Raw genomic sequence first — 18,520 nt, forward strand, 5'->3', positions numbered from 1 at the left:
TTACACAGAAATATGTCAGTGGTGTTCACAAAACAAATCAGATACAGAAATTTTAAGATATGAAAGTTGTTAAGAAATTCTAAGTGAACTTTGATGTGAAACAATATCAACAGAGTTTTGGCACTAGTAAAATTGTTGTGAGTCTCTTGCAATCTTAAAGTCTTCACTCATTTATATAGAGGTGTGAGAGAGACGTTGTTGATTGTCAGCACATCAAAAATAGTCGCTGTTGAAGCTTGATAATCACCAATGATCTGTTGCTTGATTTGGTTATTGTCCTATGAGGGAACAATTTCAAATCCATTCCATTTATAAAAAAATAACCAGCGTAGTCACATCTGTTGTCTTGTACTATTGCAGACACAAGGAGTGGAGTAGTGGTTGTACAATTGTACTATGTCTTTTTCTTGCACTCTTCAATGGATAAGCATCTAATGCCTTCTAATTCCTCTGAAATAGTCGTTCCTCTAGGCTTCCATACCTTTTGCAATCATATGCATTCAGAATAACAACATTTAACTAACTTCAGCTTCTAGTCTCTAGACTCTGAACTCCAGCTTTTGATGGTTATTTAGACTCTTTGATGACGTCAGCTTCTGGTCGACAACTTCTGATAGTGTTCAGACACTCCTTGTCTTCAGACTCTGCCTTCTTCAAACTCTATCTTGCAACACAAGCTTTCTTTTTGTAAATTCCATTGCTCTCATGTGTTCTTCCAGATCCTATACTTGAATTAAAGACATTTAACTTTTTGTCTATTGTCCTGCACACTTGAACAAATATTAGCATATTCAATAGACATTTTTTAATACCTTGTTATCATCAAAACTTAAAGGTGGTAATGTTAAACACATTTTGTTCCAACACCATATGCTAGGCAAATTGAAAACGTGCTAGCCGCATGGCATCTTTGTCATAGGCCCAAATTCTTTGATTTTCTGTCATTTTAAGTCTTCGTCTTTAAATAACTTGCCTCAGAACTTGGGAACAAAATTCCTCCCATTTGTAAGTCTTTTGAGGCCTCTTGAATCTTCATTATGCATTTCTTTGAATCTTCGTAATTTTTCGAAAGTTCTTGATTTTCCAATTTTCTTGATTTGCCGATTTGCATGATTTCTTCGTGAATAACTTCAAAATCCCCCTCAAATTGCTTTGTTTTGGGAAAACTAGAATTACATACTCAAATATGGAAAACATTACAAATGTCCCGAAATCATAGGCAATCGTTCTAATGCTCCTCCTTTTTTGTGCTATTTCCTACTAAAATAAACAGGAAAACATGCTAAGAATAATGTAAGATAACTTGACATCAACGCTGCAGAGGATTTCGGCTAGAATGAAAAGTAATTACGTAATCTATTTTTGAGGGAATTGTCCTTTTTTTGGATTGATGGATTAGTATCCTTGGCACTAAGCTTGCTTTAGTAGGTATGCTAATTATAAGATTGTAACATTTTGCAAATTCACAACATTGTTTAGCATTTTAGTCACAGCAAATGTGCGTGCGCGCGTGTGTATATATAATTTTTTCTCTATTCAAATTTTTTTCTTATAATGTAAACGGTATTAAATTAGCAACTACATTAAGCACAAGGTTTATAAAGAGTAGATCAAATAGACAAAGCAAGTACCATACAACAAAAACATCAACCACCAAAGCATGGAACCTATTAATCCATTCATATTACATGAACTACGACATCAGATGGATTAGGACAACATGATATACCACACCAAAAGGTACAAAAAGACTCCAAAAACATATCTTCCTATCAATCCCATGAGCACAATTTTGCATGTTATAAAGAAAAAAGGTCCCCTTGCAAGGAAACAAGTGTTTAATGCACATTCGTTCAAACTAAGTTGTTGAAATTTCATTTTATTCTATAATTTTTTAAGTATTGTCCATTTAACTTGTATGTTTATTAATTTTAATTATGTTTGATCTATATGTACGTTTGATGGAAAAAACATGTTTATGGTTCATTTATGTTGCTTTTTTTTAAAAAAATGTTTTAAATCTGATAGAGGATTTAATTGGAACTTAGATTCTGATCGAATTAGTTTTTAACTTTTGATTGGGAAAAATGACTTATTTCTAGCTTTTGATCTACTGCGAACAATTTAAACATTGTAACTTCCAATTCATGGGAAAAAACATCACTTTAATTTGACCGATTAAAAGATATGGTTTGATTCGATCAAAACATAATGACATCTCAATTTCGTTGGACTGTCTTCCATTCCTATTTTCATGTCCTTGTGCTCTTGCCTTATAAAAAAAATCGATCATTATATACAAAGGAAGTTGGGGAGGGGGGGGGGGGGGGGGGTTGAGAATGAGAAACTAGGGTCTATTGGGCCAATAGAGCAATTTCCTTGATGTAGTATCTAACCTACATAGGCCCAAACCTGTAATCCCTAACCCTAATGACACATCTTTTCTTTTACCCACTGCATATAAAAGTGGCCGCATCCACAATATCTTCATCCTCACTTTCTTCTTTGTAGTGCTTCTTCTTATTTATACTTTGTTTTTTTCTCCAGTTTCTCTCGTAATTATTCATACCATTTGTTTTTCTTTTCATGAGTTCTCTGAAATACTCTTTATCAATAAACTTTTCAATATTTCACTGCCTTTTAAGTCCACGGATGGTTAATCCTTTGAATCCTCTGTCAAGTCCATAACATACTAATCTAGTTGTCAATTTGTCCTCGATTTACAACTAATTGATGACAACAACAATTACATGATAGAATCCTAGATATAATAGTTTGACCAGATCTACTACGCGTTTATTTTCTTCTCAAATTGTTCAGATTAGCTGATCTAGTTTGATTGTTGCAGTCATGGATGAAGGTAAATCTGTAGACGAGGAAGAAGATATTCATCAAATTAGATTGGCATAAATCTCACAATCAAATCGACGAAATACCAAAGGTATCCATCAATAATATAAGTTAATCTCATTCATACTATATGAATATATCTGAATCGTTAAACTTTTTTGATGTCAACTAAGGATGCATGATTATATACCCTTCAATGCTTATTTTCGTTTACCTTCACTATTAATTATAAGGTTGGTTTGAGTTTATAGAATTAAATTGTTATTTACATAAAATAGTTTACGAGTAAAGTTATTGGATCTAACATCGTTGATTTATTGATCATCAAATTATATATTTTTTCCATGAGAACAAGATTCTGATTTTAATTTATCCCTTATTTTTGGTACATGCTTTTGATTTCATAAAAAAAAGAACGACTATCCACATCAATCTTCTCTTTTTCACCTTTGAAATTATGTGCGTTAATTGATTCAATCATGTTTACTGCAGTAGCAGATTCATCATGGGAGCATGTCCAAGTGAACCACATGGACACAAGTTCTAAAGACAAGAGCAAAATCCATAAGGTATTATTGAATCCAGTCAATTCCAAAGACATGTTTAGCTTCTTCGCATTAGAGACCGTCAAATTTTTACTTAAAGTTCAATGGATCTTCGAAAGAGGTTTAGCGGCACAATTTGTTGTCTGCTTCCGTCGCAATTATGTGTGTGTGTGTGTGTATATTCCTTTTGAAATTGGTTTCAATAGAGACAAACTGGATTTTTAATCAAAACCAAGTGGATGTACCTTAGTGTTTTTAGGTGGATGTAAATTAGTAGTCCTCGTATATATATAAATGATGAAAAAAAATTCTAACATTTTCTGATCTTGTGCGCAGGATAAACCCAATACGTAACAACCTTTTTTTTTTATTATTATTTTTACTGAGGTAAATTGCATTAGTTTGCCTTGAGTTTTACAAAACCCATGCAACTACCAATAAATTGATTTCCCTTTTCCATGGAAAACATATCCCTAACTAACCTAATTTGATCTAGGTACATACGCCCTCTCGTTTAACTAGGCACTAAAATGCTTTAAAGAAACATTTTCAATATTAAGGCATAATTCTTGTTTTATCATTTAACAGCATGAGTATCAAAGACTTATAATCTACTGTGGTGATGTTAGAGTAGGGAAGAGAGAATCATTTTTCACATTAGGAACTACTTGTTAATAACCTGGAATAAGATCATGTATGTGTTACAGGTGTTGTTTTGTTGCATGTTATTACATGAGTATTCATAAATTTTATTTTCTTTGCAGTTCTTTCCATCTAGAACTCCGACAAAGAATGAAATTGTGTTTGCGGCACCAACATGAGAGAAAATCCATACCAGGAGGCATATGGAGAAGTATTTGAAGGAAAACAATGGCCCAAAGATCTCAAAATTTTATTGGGGCAAAGACGAGACTCCAAGAAGATCAGCAAGAATCATTGAGAAGGCCAAGGCAGCTCCTCTAGTAGAGCATCAAAGTGAGCCCCCTAAGAAATGGGGCAAAAAGTCAGCAACGTATTTAAAAGCATCAAAACGGAAGATTGATGACAAGGAGTTGAAGGGTCTGAAGTTGTCCAGACTAAAGATGAAGAAAAGATTGGAAAACCAGCATAGGAGATGAAGAAAAGATGGTGGAATAGAGATCGGAAGATTGGTCAATGCTCCAAATATAATGAATAGAATAAACTCTTGGCTTCTGACTTCTCTCACTCTTATGACGCCTTTAATTCTATCCGATGATGACCGTAGTTTTTGTTGTTTATCTGATAAACCATCAAACCATTGGCCAATGGTTTAATGAACAATCAAATAAACAACAAAGACTAGAATCATCATTGGATAGAATTAAAGGCCTCAGTAGAGTGACCGAAGACAGAAGCCAAGAGTTTATTCTATTCCTTGTTTGGAGCTTTAATCAATCTTCCAATCTCTATTCCACCATCTTTTCTTCATCTCCTTTGCTGGTTTTCGAATCTTTTCTTCATCTTTAGTCTGGACAACTTCAGACCCTTCAGGTCCATGTCATCAATCTTCCGTTTTGATGCTTTTAAATAACCTGCTGACTTTTTGCCCCGTTTCTTAGGGGGCTCACTTTGATGCTCTACTAGAGGAAGTTGTGGCCTTCTCAATGATTCTTGTTGATCTTCTTGGAGTACCATGAGGCATATGAAGAAGTATTCTTGTTGTAAAGTAACCATAGCTTGTTTAGACAACTTATCTTGACAATCTGTTTTCGCATGCTATTAAACAAATTGGATTGAAAAATATGTAATCTTTTACAAAATATGACAATGGATTAAGTAATCCTTCGATCTATTTGATGATTTCATAAATTAATCTAAACATCAACTTTGACCGATCCAATTTGACTTGCAATGTGTTTGACGGACAATTCCTATCAATAGAATTCTTGATCCAATGCTTTGAACAACACAAGCTTCATTTTTTTCTGAAATTATTTAGATCAGCCGATTTAGTATAATTTTTGCAACACAGGATGAACGTAAAATGTGTACATGAAGATGAAGATGTTCTGCTCAGAATAGTCATTAATTTATTCTATTCGGGTTACTTGGTATTTACAAGTAAAGAAGATGTTTCTTGTATATTGTTCTCTATTCTATTCTTTTTCTTTATAATTTTTTTTTGTTCTGGACCGATAAGAAGACCAATCACACGTTAACACGTGGCCTATTACATGAACTACGACACCAGATGGATTAGGACAACATGATATACCACACTAAAAGGTACAAAAAGACTCCAAAAACATATCTTCGTATCAATCCCATGAGCACAATTCTGCATTTTATAAAGAAAAAAGGTCCCATTGCAAGGAAACAAGTGTTTAATGCACATTCGTTCAAACTAAGTTGTTGAAATTTCATTTTATTCTATAATGTTTTTAAGTATTGTCCATTTAACTTGCATGTCTTGTAATTTTAATTGTGTTTGACCTATATGTATGTTTGATGGAAAAAAACATGTTTACGGTTAATTTATGTTGCTTTTCTTTGAAAAAATGTTTTAAATCCGATAGAGGATTTAATTGGAACTTAGTTTCTGATCCAATTAGTTTGTAACTTTTGATTAGGAAAAAATGACTTATTTCTAACTTCTGATCTATTGCGAAGATTTTGAACCTTGTAACTTTCAATTCACACGAAAAAACTTCACTTTAATTTTCCCGATTAGAAAATATTGTCCGATGGTTGAAAATGAGAAACTAGGGTCTTTTGGGCCAATAGATCAATTTCCTTGATGTAGTATCTAACGTACATAGGCCCAAACCCATTAAACTTAAACCTAATGACACATCTTCTCTGTTACTCATTGCATATAAAAGTGGTCGCATCCACGGTATGTTCATCCTTAATTTCTTCCTTGTAGTGCTTTTCTTATTTATACTTTGTTTTTGTTCTCCACTTTCTTTCGTAATTCTTCATACCAATTGTTTTTCTTTTCACGAGTTCTTTGAAATACTCTATCGATTAATCAACTATTCAATATTTCACTGTCTTTTAAGTCCACAGGTGGCTAATCCTTTGATTCCTCTGCCAAGTCCATAAAATCATTGATAGAATCCCAGATCTAATAGTTTGCCAAATATACTACATGTTTATTTTCTTCTCAAACTCTTCATATTGGCCGATCTAGTTTGATTGTTGCAATAATGGATGAAGGTAAATGTGTAGATGAGGAAGAAAATATTCATCAAATAAAATTGGCATATATCTCACAATCAAATCAACGAAGTACCAAAGGTATCAATCAATAATATAAGTTAATCTCATTCATACTATATGAATATATCTACATCGCTTAATTTTTTTGATGTCCACTAAGGATGCATGATTATATACCCTTTAATGCTTATTTTGCTTTACGTTCACTATTAATTATAAGGTTGATTTGAGTTTATAGAATTAAATTGTTATTTAAAAAATAGTTTACGAGTAAAATTATTGGATCTAACATCGTTGATTTATTGATCATCAAATTATATATTTCTTTCCATGACGACAAGATTGTTATTTTATTTTATCTCATTTTTTTGGTACATTTTTTTGATTTCATAAAATAAAATAAAAAGAACGGCAATCCATATCAATCTTCTCTTTTTCACCTTTGCAATTATGTGCATAAATTGATTCAATCATGTTTACTATAGTAGCAGATTCATTATGGGAGCATGTCCAAGTGAACCACATGGACACGAGCTTCTTCCAACCATTCCATGGCAACAGATCCAAAACCCATGCTTCTTCCTCCGCCACGGCCGCCGCCGCATACACTTCCAAACCACTTCAACAGCAGGTAAGCTTAAATTTCCATTGTTATTTGCATGTCTTAGGTTGTTAATGTTAATTTACTTTAAATGATTCAATTAAATGTTGTGAGTGAGTGAGTAGTGATATTGTTTGTTAATTATAAATATTATAGGATGACAATGATATCAAGAAAAAGGTGTTGATGAAAGCCGATGAAACTGTGACCTTAGAGAATGATGGTTTTCACTTTAGGGAAGGAGCATTGGTTGAGGTGTGTAGTGATGAAAAAGGTCTCAGAGGCGTTTGGTTTTATTTTATACTACCTCCGTCCCTAGTTATAAGACCCTTTTGAAAAAATAATTTGTCCCTTTTTATAAGACTCTTTTGGTATTTCCAAGTACATTAATTATTTATTTACCAACATACCCTTATTTATTTTGCATTTTTTTCTTCAATCAACAATAAATATTATATTGAAAATATAAATTAACTCTCTCTCTTAAGGATAAAATTGTAAAAACAATAGTAATTATATACAAATTTAATACTACAACCAACTTTCTTAATCTCCGCAATTTTGACAAAAGGCTCTTATATTTAGGGAGGGAGGTAGTAATTCAAAACTAGAGGGCATCTATGTTAGCTTCGCATGAGAAGTATTGTTTACTTTTTTTTTTTCTAAGACAAACTAGAGGGCATCTATGTTAGTGCTAACTTTAGTTTTGAATTCATTTTCCAAAACAACAAAAGCATTTGCAAAAAATCATAAACTAGCAATTGAGGCTATTATCTAGCAAAAAAATAGGCTCACTTGATGCAGAGTACTCAAAGCACAAAAATTCTCTTTCTCAAACATGTACAACTTGTTTTACTTAAGACACTTCATCAAAATGTCTCTTTTGCAATAAAATATCTCTTGAAGGTTTCCTTCACAAAGAGTTTACCCTTCCAAGAATTGGGATAATGCTCATCTCCCTTGTAACAATAGATCAATGTGAATTTAATCCTTACATAACAAAAATAAAACATCACAATTTTGAAAAATTAATTTGGAATGATTATTGAGCAAGTGAATTTAACATCTTAAAAAATTGACATCAAAGGCCACGTTCTATATTCAACGAAGCAAATAAGAGATGATATTGTAGTCTATGAGAAGACTTATTTTTATTATCTTTTTATCATTATCAGAATATTATGCTAGCAAAACTACAACAACCTAAAAATAACTATCAATTATTTACATGTTGTCTATACTTATTGGCAAATAATACAAAATAAAAATCGTTTCATACAAACTTTGACTAATTCAATGTATACAATTCACTTTGAAAAAAGTTACATCCTCCTGCAAAATGTCACTGATTTGTTAGCAGAATTAATTGCATACCTCAATATCCTTTAAACATCTCAAACATAAAAAATCAACTTCCCATTAATCTTCCTTTATACAAATCAAATCCCAAAAGCATTTTAAAGTCACAACTTGTTCAAAGTTTAAAACCAAAAATAAAAATATTAGTAAAAACACCATTGATAGCTTATATAAAAGAATTAACAAAGAAGTTCTTCAAAAAATACATAAATATAACTTCATATATCATCAAACACTTGAGGATAATAGGATTTTGGACACAAAAACTACATCCAACAAATTTCAGTCTTTAAATAAGCATCAATAAGTATATGAAGTAACAAAAAAAAATGTATATAATACCAATTTATAATCTCAAATCTAATAGAACTTACATCTTTAGCCCAAAAAGAATATGAGTGGTGAAAGTTAAATCCAATGAGATATTCAACCGGGAGAAATAATTAAAGCTAAAAACTTTAAGGTGATGAAATAAAAATAAATGTAAGGAAAAAAAAGAAACAACTCACTCTGGACCAAAGATTTTCGCTAAATCAGTTATGACTTTTTTTTTTTTTTTTCTTTGTCAAGTAGTCTAGTGGCTAGAGCTCACACAATTTAATTGTGGAGAAGTAGGGTGTCCGGGGTTCGAACCCCGACCCCTACATATAATATTCAATATCCCTACCAACTGAGCTAAGCTCACGGAGATTCAGTTATGGCTTTTCTAATACTATAAAAATACAATATAAACCAAGCTAATGATTTAGCATTGGTGATATACATTTGATACGTCATTGTAGGCTAGGGAGGATGTGTCATTAGATTTAGGGACAATAGGCTCAAACCAATGTAAGTTAGATAAAACCCGGTTATGTCATAAAGTATTGCCCAAAAAAAATTTAATATGGACTCAAACTCTCTTATTGTAGGTTAACATAAGCGAAAATTGCTTTTCTAACATTAAAAACTTTCTAATAACACATGAAAATGACCAAAAATACTTCAGCGGTAGTTAACTACAACTTGTTTATAACTAGAAAACCGACGGTAGTTAACTACAGTTGGATTTTTCGGTCATTTCCATGTATTATTAGAAAACATTGGTTGTGAAAATAGCAAATGTCAACAGAAGCACAAATTACAATGTCACTAGCCATTAGCCAAGTAAGTCATTTGAGGCAATAACCGGAAATTTCCAATATAATGCTATATTTGATTTCTTAATCAGTGTCCCAATGATACTTGTTACCATTTCCCTTATTAAAATATCAATATGTATATAGAAGAGTGCATGTGTTCAGAGGGTGTGTATGGATGTACGGTAAGAATAAGATGAACATGCATTTTCTTAACTAGTGCTCATAACTTATGTTCACAACATAGTCACTTAATTCATAATTCACGGTTGTTCGTGGTAGGGGTACTGGTTTGCAATACGATACAAGACATGTGGTGAATTCGATACATATAGATATATAGAGCTTCAGTACGCATCATTCGTACTTACCTAATTAAGTATAGTAAGCTATCAATAAATTTTTATGAAAAATATCTTTTTTGTCGAATGTGAATCTTTTCCACTACTCAACATTGTCGCTACTCTGGAATGCAAAATCCCTTAATATTAATCAGTTAAATTAGTTAATAGTGTGAAAAAATAGAATGATTATAATAAACTAGTGCCCAGTTACCAAAACTACTTTTGATATTTACTTTTTTTTATGGGTGTTATTTTACAAGGGACGTTTAAGCTTCAAAGAGATTTTTTGCTATAAATTTATTTGCACCACCAAAAAAATTCTTTTATAATTTATCTCCTACTCAGCGTCTTCTTTCTTTTCCTTCGATTTTAACCTACTTTGTTGCATGCATGATGTTTCAATATACACCGAACCATTATACACCATACATCAATACCAGCTATGTTATTTGTACATCTAAAATTGGACAACCAATGTAACAACCTTTAACTTTGTGAGGAGCACATAAATCGAAATCAGGCAAAATATTATTAAAAATAGCAAAAGTTGTTGGTTATACAATTTGGTTGTTCACATATCAAATAATATGCAAATAAGATAAAACAATAACTATTTATTACCATGAGGAGAGACACTTGTATTACAACAAATCCTTCGTAAAATTGATGTTAAAGGAAAAAAAAATTATCAGTATTTTTAGTCCTTTTAAAAAAAATTCATCAACATTTTGATCCCTGCAAATAATAATTTTAATCGGGTTTTTTTGTCCCTATGAATGCTAATGAAAAATCTTACATGGACTACCAAGTACAATTTTTTTTTATCAACTAAAAACGAAATTACGGGTATTTATAAGGATTATTTACTTAATTAACTTTATTCTTTTTCTTAACCGCGGACATTTGTCGCTTTGAAAAGGGCACTTTCATGACGAAATTCTGGATATTTACTGGGATTATTTACTAAACCCTATGCTGAATTTATGCATCATGAGGCTTGTTATTTCTTAATTATCAAAACTAAATTTACTTTAGTGAAGTGCATGACACTTGTTATATTGGTCTTACAAACATTTTGTTCAACATTAACATGGGGTATTACACAAAGCTTAATCCTCTTTTCATTGAATATTTTCAAATCCAAGAGGTTCAAATCGATTGCATATTGATCCTATTGTACTCCTCACTCTTTGTCAAACCTGATCAATATATTTCATGTGTCATAATTCAAAGTATATGTTCCAAATCCCACTAATGAAACTTAAATAACTCGAAACAACTTAACTTTTTTATTTGCTCTTATTGAAGCCACTTTATTCACAATCCAAATTATAGATACATATTGAACAATGGCATGAACAAGAAAATATAAATAACCCACTTGAGTTGGTCTGGTGGTATTGACTTGAAACTTGTGAGTGTGTTTCTCCTCAAAGTCTCTGGTTCGATTTTCCCACTTGAGTTGGTCTGGTGGTATTGACTTGAAACTTGTGAGTGTGTTTCTCCTCAAAGTCTCTGGTTCGATTTTCTCCAGTACCAATTCGGGTGGGCTAATTTAACTTAAAAAAAAAATATATTATCTAAAGGTTGAACATGACCTTAATTGCATTACCACCACGAGCACTAGTTTCAAAGGCTTCTTCAACTTCCTTTTGTGAGAATCCAAACCTATGAGTTATAAGTGGCTTTACATCAATTTTGCCACTCCTTAGAAACTCAAGGCAAAGAGGCCATGTATTCTTATATCGGAAAATGCCAACTACATCAACTTCCCTGTATGTAATAATAATCCATTGTTATTAAACATTGCATGAATGAAGAAAATTTTAAGGTGTGCCAAAGTAACATAACTCATGTGAATGTATTTTTCTTGATTTATGACATGAATAAGAGCTTAGTAAATTGAATGAATTTATAATGTTTGTATTTAATCTTGATTAATTGCACTCCCTTCTCCCCAAATTTTCATCCAATCTTTTTTTTGATTAAATTTAAGAAAAAAAAAATGAGTTTCTAAGTTTTAGTTTTTAAATTCCTTTTGAAGACATGAAAACTGAGATAATGAATTCTATATTTTTTTTTTATCTAATACGTATTGTTACATCACCCAGTTTCTTGCCACCTCATCATAGCCAAAAAAAATCCAAATTCAGTGGCTGAAATTTTTACCGAAATTTTGAAAACTCAAGACTATTTTATTGAATTTAGAAATAGAGGATTAAAATCGTGAATTGATCCATATCTTTGACCAAAATCAACCTTGAATTTATAGAGCACTCTCAAATAGGTCTCTGACATAATATATATTTCGAAAAGATCCTTCATATTAATCCTTCAAAAAACATGTGAGGGACTAAATTAATAGTAAATGGTCACGGATATGGACCTAACTGGTAGTAAGTTGTAAAAATATAGGTACCTAATTGATAGTAAATAGTTAAATATAAGGATCAACTTGACAGTTTAATAGAGTCGGAGACATTCATGAAATATAATATTCATAATGTTAGGAGCCTATTTGAGAGTATCTTAAAAAGTCAAGGATTAATTGGATAATTTACTCTATCTTTTTATCCTTCTCAAATAAGAATGTTGTTAATGTCTACATAATGATACATACTTAGAGAAATCTAATTACCTTGCAGCAGCTGGGGTGAGTGGCACAGTCATTTCAGAATGACCCATTCCCACTAAACAAACTTTGCCACCTGGTTGTGTAGCAGTCAATGCTGTAGTCATGGTTTTGTTAAAACCAGCACAATCAAAAGTAACATCCACACCAGCTCCCAGAACATTATGAATTTGCTTCACTTCTTCAGCTACATCCTGAAAAGTCGTGTATTTGCAATTTAGTTAAAATGGAATTTGTTTATAGAAACACCAATTTGAATTTGTTTGGCTAGAAATATGATATATGATAAAATATTATGTTATCATTTGATTCATGTAGCCGAGTTCACTAAGGGTCTGATTGGATTGACTTATTTCAATTTACATAATTGCATGAACTTTTGAGAACTTACATGAAAACCACATTCTTTGGTGATTGAATTATACATACACCAAAATTGAAATAATTTTAAAAAATTAAAATGATTGAATGTTTCCACATCTGTTGGTGTCGTATTGGCATCGAACACCAACATGTCTTGGATACCAAACACACCTTCAATTTCAAGTGTCGGTGCTAAAAAAGTTTATAGATATTTAAAATGCTTAGAGAAAAATCCTTGTAAGTTTAACAACATCATTAACCACTTGACATACATGACTATACTGTAATGACAGATAAAAAAGAAAATATCGCAAGTTTTAAGAAGCTTTTGATTCAATATACCTGAATGTTTGTTGAAACTTTAACAATATCATCTGCACCAAGACTCTTCGCAACAGATAAACGATGGTCATCCACATCCACAACGACTATCCTAGGTGCTCCAAAAGCACGAGCCGAAAGCATTGTAACAAGTCCAATAGGTCCTGCTCCCATAATTAACACATTTGTTTCTGGTCCAATATTAGCTCGCCTACAAGCATGAACGCCAACACTTAAGGGTTCACACATTGCCCCTTCCTCCAAGCTCACATTTTCTGGTAGTTTAAAACATAGGTCTGCTGGATGAACTATCTGAAAAAAAGAGAAGCATATTTCAAATATGGTTTAATTGAGATGATCGATTCAACCGCATAAATATATTTGTTAAGAAATGTGAGTATGTGACGTGAACCAGTTGGTATGACGGGTTATACTGTATAGCTTGATTTCATAAAACAAACTCTTCCACTGATTTTGTGTTTATATATGGCTTAATTGTAGAAGCAAGTGCTGAGATGCACATTGCTTATATTCGGTTAATGTGAGTAAAAATTAAACGAAAGACTATAGAAAAGAAATTTTAGAACAAGAGCTAAGATGGAATGGCATTCTATATTATCGTTTTCATCTATTAGATATCTGATACAAAATATTAATAAAATTAACATTGAGAATTATTGACGTATCATCATCGGAGGTGTTCATGATTTTACTTGTTTCACTGAAAGTTCCATTGACCATTTATTCTTAATCTTAAAACAGCCAGTAACATAGTTGGATTTTAGGAGCGAGTTGTTAATCCTACATGGGCTTGGAATGAGCTAAATGAAGGATATATATATAAGAGAAGCGATTCGCGTACTATACAATATCTTAAGGTTTTGGATGAAAATGTTGTGTCCATGTCTCTTTATAGTCTCAATATGTATCTGTTATTACCCTAGGTGCTCACCGTACTCCCCGACAAGTGGTACCAAATCTTGGTTTTGAATCCAAGTAAAATCTCTCCTTGTATCACACGTATTCTTATTGTGGAAAACAGCGTCGTATTCCATTTGGTTGATAATTATGTTACTGACGAACTTCCACGTCTTTAACGAGGCATAAAAAACATAATCTCACAGACATTTTGTATTTCATACCAATATGTACGAAATTATTAGTTTTACATGCAGCGCTTCTAAAATGAAAAAGATTTGAGAAGTACAGATTGTTTGAAAACATATTCAAAGAGAGAGAGAGAGAGAGAGATTACAAGAGGAACCCTTAGGTGTTCCTATACAATTGCTGTAAATGAAGTTAATAAATGAGTTGAGATTTTGAGAATGTCAAACGAGCTTTCATAGAAATCTGTTTGTACTCAGCAAATAAAGATAATGTTGTTTTGTTAATTGATGCTGCTTTACTGGTATGAGATTCCTTATTGCATATTGTCATTGTTCCTTGAAAAATCTTCGGCGTGTTGTCAATTGTAAATCACAGAAAATCGAAATGTGTTGAAATTCCACTACACTAAAGCGCTATAACGCAAAAATGGCTGCAATGTCATTTGTTCAAATTCCAATTCGCTATAGCTGCTACTTGACAACATTAAAATTCTTATTTTTAGATTTTTGCACTTGTAATTCGACATAACAAAGAACTATACTTTGAGAAGTTATGAATTCTTTCAACAGACCTGATTAGCGAGTGAGCCATGAACTGGCGGAGTAGCAAAAAACTTCATATCAGGGCATAGATTATATCGGCCGAGTTTGCAATGGTCACAACGCCAACAACTGATCCCAGGCTCGATCGCCACACGGTCACCCGGTACCAAAGTCTTTACCTGGCTACCAACTTCTTCAATGATCCCAGCACACTCATGACCAATAACCATTGGTTCTTTAACTATAAAATCTGCACATCTCAGTGTCTGAAAGTAATAAAATAATCAATAAGAAACGAAACTTTTTACTGAATAGAACAAAGATAAATGTCGGAAATAGCCCTTAAATCAAAATCGCAGATTATGTAGGAAATCATTTGGAGAAAAAGATCATCAAAACTCATCAAAATCTAAATGTATATTTTTTTTATTGAATATTGAAATCAGATGTAACAGAAAAACTATCTACCTTGAGGTAGTGAACATCACTCCCACAGATTCCAACAGCCTTCATTTTAATTCTGACATCATGGGGTCCTTCAAACATACAAAATGAAGTAAGCCAATGATTTAACAATAAGATTTAGATTCTATGCAGTCGATTAATGACGATGTTACGACAATCGATCGATCTAAACCATGACCACATTTCAGTTTTGAATTTTGAATCTGATTTACTAATTGATTAAAAGTCCTGAATCACTTGACTGTGTAAACTTCGTTCATATAAACGACCATGTAGAATCCAAAACCAAATTTTTAACAATGAACTTAATCCTAACCATGCTCAAATTTCAAGTTTGAATGTTGAATCCGATTTATTAACCGAATTCAATTTCTGAATTGCTTGACTGTGTAAACTTTTTCATTGCTTGACTGTGTAAACTTTTTCAACTACAGAAAATCCAAATCCTAAATCTTTACCAAAGAACTTAATCTAAACAATGCCCACATTTCAGTTTTGAATTTGGAATCCAATTTTTTTCTTCATTTTTCAACTAGATAGAATCAAAATCCTAAATCCTTAACAATGAACAGAATCTGAATTCTGAACTTTGGCCACATATTTCAGCTACTTATAATCAAAATCCAAAATCTTTAAACTTTGAACTTATTCTGAACCATCCCACATTTCAAATTTGAATTTTCAATCCAATTTATTAATCTATCCATAGTTCTGAATTGCATGATTGTTTAAATCATCACTTTTCAACTACATATAATCTAAATCCCAAATCTTAAATTTTGAACTTAATTCAAAGTATGACAATTTTCAAGTTTGAATTTTCAATCCATTTCACTAATTATCAATCCACAGTTCCAATTTACACTTCAATTTCCAACTAAAGAGAATCCAAATCCCAAATCCTTAATAATGAACAAAAATTGAGAGAAAATCATCATCATCAACATCAACAACAATAATAATAATAAATAATACAATGAAATTATTCAGGGAAATTTAAGATGAATACCAAGAGAAGGAAGATTGAAAGGTTGAATCTTGAGAGTGTTTAAACCAACAAGCCAAGCAGCCATATTCTGTTGTTCAACATCATCATCAACTGACATCCCACCTTTACCCATTTTTCTCAATTCAAAATCAAATTTACAAAGTCTCTATATCTGTGTATATTATACACACTCCAGCTATGACTTAATTGATTTACAAAGTCATTATGTGGATAATATTTTTTTTTGTTTTGGAAACTAGATATCAACCCAAAACAGATGAATCTAGAGGATCAATCCAATGTCATGTTACAACTCATCAATCCATGTATAGGTTTGTTGATATATTATTATTAAGACTTAATAGCAGTTATGGCCCCTTATGTTTTAGGAAGTTGTGATTTTGACCCTAATTAAAAAAATATACTATGTTTATATTAACAACTTAAACGTGCATTTATAATTATGTGTGATATAAAATATTGGATTTTTCTCATCCATAATATTTTATAGTGCTTATCCTTACCATCACTTTTGGCTGGGATTGATAGTGTGCTTTTATACACATGTTGAGTGATGGTGATTCTATTGGGTTAATTCATCAAACATATACAAATCATGCCAGCTATCAAAATATCAAACCATTCGTGCTCTTCCTTTAATTTTTATAAATGATTTTTTTGTTTTTTGTTTTTTTGTAAATTTTGATCAAAATGGATGACATATTGCATCTCTTGCGTATTCTGCACAGATATCTACCTGATACTTTCCTATACGTATCGGGATAGTATCAGATGATTAAATTTTATTTTTTTCAAAATAATTATTAGATACGTTTCTGATATGTCCCGAATACGCGAAGGAAACGTCAGTGTGGTCTGATACGCACAGATGCATGTTTTTTTTTATATTATTTTGATTTATGTGGGACATTAGTGGTCCGACTCTTATCAAGGAAAGAAGATGGATATAAGAAAGGACAATCAAGATTGTGTGACATTAATGGAGATGCGCATGAATCGCTTGATGATGTTGGAATTGAGTTAGCAGAGTTGTCTTTGGATGAACCGGATTTGGAAGCTGATTTGTATCTTGATGATGTGAATGGAGGAGAGAAGATTGAGACAATTAATATTGTTAACTAAAATAACTTTAACTCTTGAGAACGATGTGTTCTTTTTTGGATCGATATAGTATAGCACTAACAATGTTCCTTTTGGATACAGTATAACACTGATGGTGTTCCTTTTGGGATATATTGTGTATTTTGACTAATCATCACTCGCTTAATCGTCAATATTACTTATAATATGAGCCTATGACTGGTTTCTTGTGTTTGTTAATATATTTGCATATTAAAAAAATGGTTATAATTATATTGTACATTTAATTATATATTTTTTTATTAACTATCTCGGACGTATCGTATCTTTTTTTAAATTTTTCGTATCGACATATTAATGTTGTATCGTATCTGTATCTTATCTTGTATCCGGAGCATCAGTATACTACTTTCAGTCAGAATTTTCAATTATAAACACTCTAAATGTTACTCTACTTTAATGATTTAGGATCTTAGAATAACTTCAAAGTGTAGTTCATTAAAAAAGGTGGATTTTAGAAGAAGAAAAAATTATTACACTTTCATTTTAATCTATTAATAAATTTAATTTTTTTTTGCAAACATGTATTATTTCTCTTTCTTTGTAACAAACAATTATGATACACTATCAATCTCTTTGATAGATTCGTATTTTTGTGAACATTCTCTTTCTTCAATAAAATTGATAGGCTATCACCAAAATGGATCGGCCAATGTAGTTAGTGATTTAGACTCCTTAGTAGAGCTGTCAAAACGGGCCGGCCCGTTTAGCCCGAATAAATATAGGGCTTGGACCTAAAATATTGAGCTCGGATTTTAATAGGGCTTTTTAGCCCGGCCCTTAAAAGCCCGGTACCCGTTAGGGCTAGCCCGAATGGGCCGCGGGTAGCCCGTTAGCCCGCATAACAAAAAAAAAATTCTATAAATTATATATATTTTTCAAATAATTATTTACTTAGTTGAATATCAAAGTAAAAAACAAAAGTGAAAATTCAATGAATT

General features: G+C 31.8%; 1 protein-coding gene and 1 long non-coding RNA gene across 2 annotated transcripts; one reads left to right on the plus strand and one right to left on the minus strand.

Annotated features, from left to right (window-relative positions):
- The first annotated feature begins 2,513 nt into the window (after nucleotides 1-2,513).
- On the plus strand, nucleotides 2,514-5,256 carry LOC112422614 (uncharacterized). The gene is made up of 3 exons (XR_003013090.2): nucleotides 2,514-2,941; nucleotides 3,343-3,419; nucleotides 4,160-5,256. It is a non-coding gene; the product is annotated as an uncharacterized lncRNA (long non-coding RNA).
- A 5,964-nt stretch (nucleotides 5,257-11,220) lies between these two features.
- On the minus strand, nucleotides 11,221-16,753 carry LOC25497272 (sorbitol dehydrogenase). The gene is made up of 6 exons (XM_013597140.3): nucleotides 16,440-16,753; nucleotides 15,434-15,501; nucleotides 14,995-15,231; nucleotides 13,338-13,628; nucleotides 12,639-12,826; nucleotides 11,221-11,773 (listed from the first exon to the last, which is right to left on the minus strand). Exons 1-6 carry the CDS (start codon nucleotides 16,549-16,551, stop codon nucleotides 11,581-11,583), a joined length of 1,089 nt encoding a protein of 362 aa, XP_013452594.1. The 5' UTR covers nucleotides 16,552-16,753; the 3' UTR covers nucleotides 11,221-11,580.
- Between the last annotated feature and the right edge of the window lie 1,767 nt (nucleotides 16,754-18,520).

Source organism: Medicago truncatula, chromosome 6, assembly GCF_003473485.1.
Source record: "Medicago truncatula cultivar Jemalong A17 chromosome 6, MtrunA17r5.0-ANR, whole genome shotgun sequence".
NCBI lineage: Eukaryota > Viridiplantae > Streptophyta > Magnoliopsida > Fabales > Fabaceae > Medicago > Medicago truncatula.

Bases quoted from the DNA above. Each gene is read 5' to 3' on its own strand.
- LOC25497272 (XM_013597140.3), bottom strand. From the start codon at position 16,551: ATGGGTAAAGGTGGGATGTCAGTTGATGATGATGTTGAACAACAGAAT. The intron at 12,827-13,337 runs GTATATTGAATC...ACGACTTTTCAG, and splicing joins AAGTTTCAACAAACATTCAG to GATGTAGCTGAAGAAGTGAA. The intron at 11,774-12,638 runs GTAATTAGATTT...TATTACATACAG, and splicing joins CTCACCCCAGCTGCTGCAAG to GGAAGTTGATGTAGTTGGCA.